Raw genomic sequence first — 3370 nt, 5'->3', positions numbered from 1 at the left:
TCCAGACGCAGAGAAGAAAGAAATGAAAACAATCACGTGAGTAGCAGCCAGGGCCTGGCTCTCAGCTTCTCTGCCAGACAAGCTCACTCCTCAGCTTGGCATAGTGCAGTCCAGGGTGGACTGGGATGCTGTGGGGGTGACCCCACAACTTTGCTGCCTCACATGTCCTCGACAAAACCCTGTGCTAGCAAGTCCTTTGCAAAAGGCTCGTACACAGCTCTACAAGCCTCGGTGTCTCCAGTGTCCCCCTGAGCCCATGGAGGCATTCACAGGGCTTCTCCCCTGTTGGAGGGCAGCTCCAGCTCATGGGGGAGGAGCCACGTCCTTGCTGGGGCTTTCTGGGCAGTGGACCAGGTCCTTGCTGCCTGGTGTGTCTGTAGCTCCTTGGAGGCCCTGGCAGCCCTCGGCCCACTGATAGCTGGGACCAGGAGCACTCCCGAGCATGCTGACTGGCTCCCTCTTGTGAGTAAAGCAGCCCAGAGTGAAGTGTATGGAGGACATGTTTACAGCTGTTGTGTGAACATGTTTCCCTTGGGCCCTTTACCCTCTGCTGATCCCAGAACCCCTTGGTGTCCTTTTGTACTGTGTGTCCAGGCACATCCCATTTGTGTTCTGCTTTGGGGCCAGGAGGGTTGTCCCCTCTGCAAAAGTCAGCCCCTCCCCACAGCCCCATGGCCTGGTTCTGCAGCCACAGAAGCCTGTGAGCTCCAAACCAGCAGTGCCTGTCTGGTTTTCAGAGCTCAGGTGAAAGCCTATGCCCTGCCAGAAGCCCAGTGGCCACCCTGGGGCTGTGCTGACCTCTCTGCATCCTTTCAGGGGGAAGACGTTCACAACCCGTTAACGCCGGGGTCACTGAGGCTGCCGTGGAGGACGAAGGTTGGGGCACTTGCTACCCGATAATCGTAGCTTTTAATGTTGCACCTCTGTGGGCTCATAAGGAATTCAAGCAATCGGGGTCTGTTTGTACGACAGTTTGGGGAGTAATCTGCAGAAACGAGCTGTGCTTGCGAGGACTCGATCGTTCCAAGAAACAAAACTTTAATTCCAGTTTGATTGACTTAATTTCTTTTCTTTTTTAATTTTTTTTTCTTTTCAAGCTGTTTCGCTTTGCAATATGTTACCGGAAATAAGTTGCAGTATTTCTTACGAGAATAATGCAATATTAACTTGTTTTCTTGAGTATTTGAGTTCAAAACTCCTGTATCTGAAGAAATACTGTTGGGGTTCATTAATAAAGGAGATCTTTCTATCTTAAAGGGCTGTGGGGCTTTGGCTTGTCAATACATGTGCCCTTGCCCTGGGAGGCTGTTTGGAAGTCACAGCCACAAGGGAGACAATTCCGGTATCACAGAACAAATGACTTCTGGTGAACTTGGGGGTGCTGTGCCCAGGTCTGAGAAGACCCTGTTTTGTTGGGAATTCCTGTGCTGCACAGAACAGCATTCTCCTGCCCTCAGCTAGCAGTCTGCACCCTTCCCTCCTACCCTGGCTTCCTCCTTCCCCAAAGCATGAAGAGCTAGGTTGGGGACCTCTGCAATTGGTCCTCAGGCCATGGCTGGATGCCAGAGAGATCCCTGAGGAGAAGGCACAGCTCCCCAGGTCCTCCTCCCTGCAACAAGTAGAGTAGTTGGCATCCAATTAATTGAAATAATTTATATAATTAAAAGACATCTTCATACAAAACCCTAGGCTTGGCCCCTAGCTGGTGAGGGCAAAGCAGGGTAGGCTGGAAAATTACAAAGCACACAGTAGAGAAGGGTGGTGAGACCATCTCCCTCATCCCTCTGTACATGATCCGCCAGGCAACGCCGGGACACCATCCCTTGGCACAGTTCTAGCGATCAGGGCGCTGGACGCAGAACACTTTGGCTTGGTGGTCGCCAGAGGTGGTCACCACAATCGAGGCATCCCTGGGGGAACAGAGAGCTCAGAGATGGGGCTGGGGGCTTTCAGTATCCCTAACCAACACTCTTGGCCCAGCTCTGATCTGCCACACTCTGCCCCTTGAGACCCTCAAGTGTCAGCATGAACCCCCATCCCTGGGACCAGACCTGAAGGACACCCAAAGGAGAGACAGCTTGTGACTGGAGTTCCTGAGGCTGGAGGCCACTGCCACCCCTGCTCCCTCCACCCAGGGGGTCCCTGCTCACTTGTTGACGGCGAAGTCGAGGATTTCGGCAGAGTGCCCTCGGTACTCGCTGATCATCTTCCCCGAGCGTGCGTCCCACAGCCGCACAGCCCCATCGAGGCTGCAGGTGTACACCACGGCCGAGCTCTCCTCCCACAGCAGCTGCACGATCCCTGACTGGGGCAGGGGGAGGTCACAGGATGAGCAGTAGGAACCTCCAGCAAGTCTCAGCTCACCCTATGTGCCCCCCCCCATGTTGTCTGCCATCCCCACAGAGACAGCCCCCAGGGCCAAGCACATCCTCTGTGCAGGGACTGCGGCTGCATTTGGGGAAGCCCAGGGCTGAGGGAGGAAACACAAATTGGGAACTGGCCCCTGGGCCCCAAGGGAGGTCTCCAACAGGCCCAAAGCCCACCTCCCAGGCCTAGACAGAGCAGGCAGGGCAGTACCTCGTGTTGGCACTTATGCCTCAGACTCTGTGTGGAGAGGTCATAAATAGCCAGCGTGCCATCCAGATAGCCCACAGCAGCCAGTGGCATCCTGCAGAGGGGAACAGGCATTACATAGGACCAAGGGAACTAGGGAGGGAAGCATCTGAAGGATCAAGGTTGAAGGCAAACGCTATGCTGAGGGCTGCAGTGTACGGAGAAGATGAGGGACAACTCAATGGCCAGAGCCATAAAACACCCCAATCAGGAAATGCAACAGGACAGCAAGAGTCAGCAACCAGCCCAATGTTCAGGAGGAAGAGACAGTGTTCTAGTGAAAAAGATGCCCAGCAGCCATCAGGCTAGTCCAGAAACCCAGTGGTTGCAAGGAGGACTAAGCACCTGGTGTCCCTTGTCCTCCATGTGGCACCCATGACCCAGGATCTCCACATCCAGCCAGGGAGGATGGTGGTGAGAGAAATGCAGCAGAACAAGTACAAGTGATGGAAATGGATCTGTTTGTAACAACCCCTGCAAGCTGTAGCACTGAAGAGGGCTGCCCCCACACTCACACGTTGCAGAAGCCAAGTGACTCCACCGAATTGGACTCTGCCTCCTCACCCTCACCGATGGATGCCTTGGGGGCCACACTCTCCATCTTGAACACGCACACCACCTGGGTGGAGGGAGGCTGACTAGTCCCCAAGGGGAAGGACACACAGTCGCACAGAGGTCTCCCTTACCCAGCACCGAGCCTGCACCCTCAGCACAAGACTCGACTCCAAACCCTCAGCTCCCCGGAGCAAACAAGGGG

The 3370-nt window shown here is 54.9% G+C and overlaps 2 protein-coding genes across 2 annotated transcripts in view; one reads left to right on the top strand and one right to left on the bottom strand.

Moving 5' to 3' along the window:
- ARPC2 (actin related protein 2/3 complex, subunit 2, 34kDa) overlaps positions 1-1258 on the top strand; it is a gene marked incomplete at its 5' end in the record, with an annotated part of 10019 nt that extends 8761 nt beyond the window's left edge. Inside the window, 2 exons of the mRNA XM_009076265.1 lie at positions 2-36; positions 817-1258. Coding sequence (XP_009074513.1) covers positions 2-36; positions 817-841 — 60 coding nt within the window. The remainder of the gene's footprint in view (position 1; positions 37-816) is intronic.
- A 380-nt stretch (positions 1259-1638) lies between these two features.
- The window catches only part of AAMP (angio-associated, migratory cell protein), a gene marked incomplete at its 5' end in the record, with an annotated part of 3717 nt that continues 1985 nt past the window's right edge, over positions 1639-3370 (bottom strand). Inside the window, 4 exons of the mRNA XM_009076264.1 lie at positions 1639-1910; positions 2151-2305; positions 2578-2668; positions 3129-3232. Of these exons, the coding sequence (XP_009074512.1) occupies positions 1835-1910; positions 2151-2305; positions 2578-2668; positions 3129-3232 (426 nt within the window). The remainder of the gene's footprint in view (positions 1911-2150; positions 2306-2577; positions 2669-3128; positions 3233-3370) is intronic.

The sequence above is a fragment of the Acanthisitta chloris genome, unplaced genomic scaffold, assembly GCF_000695815.1.
Source record: "Acanthisitta chloris isolate BGI_N310 unplaced genomic scaffold, ASM69581v1 scaffold20956, whole genome shotgun sequence".
In the NCBI taxonomy this organism is placed as follows: domain Eukaryota; kingdom Metazoa; phylum Chordata; class Aves; order Passeriformes; family Acanthisittidae; genus Acanthisitta; species Acanthisitta chloris.
The sequence above is the reverse complement of the archived record's forward strand: the minus strand, read 5'-3'. Positions and strand labels throughout refer to the sequence as shown.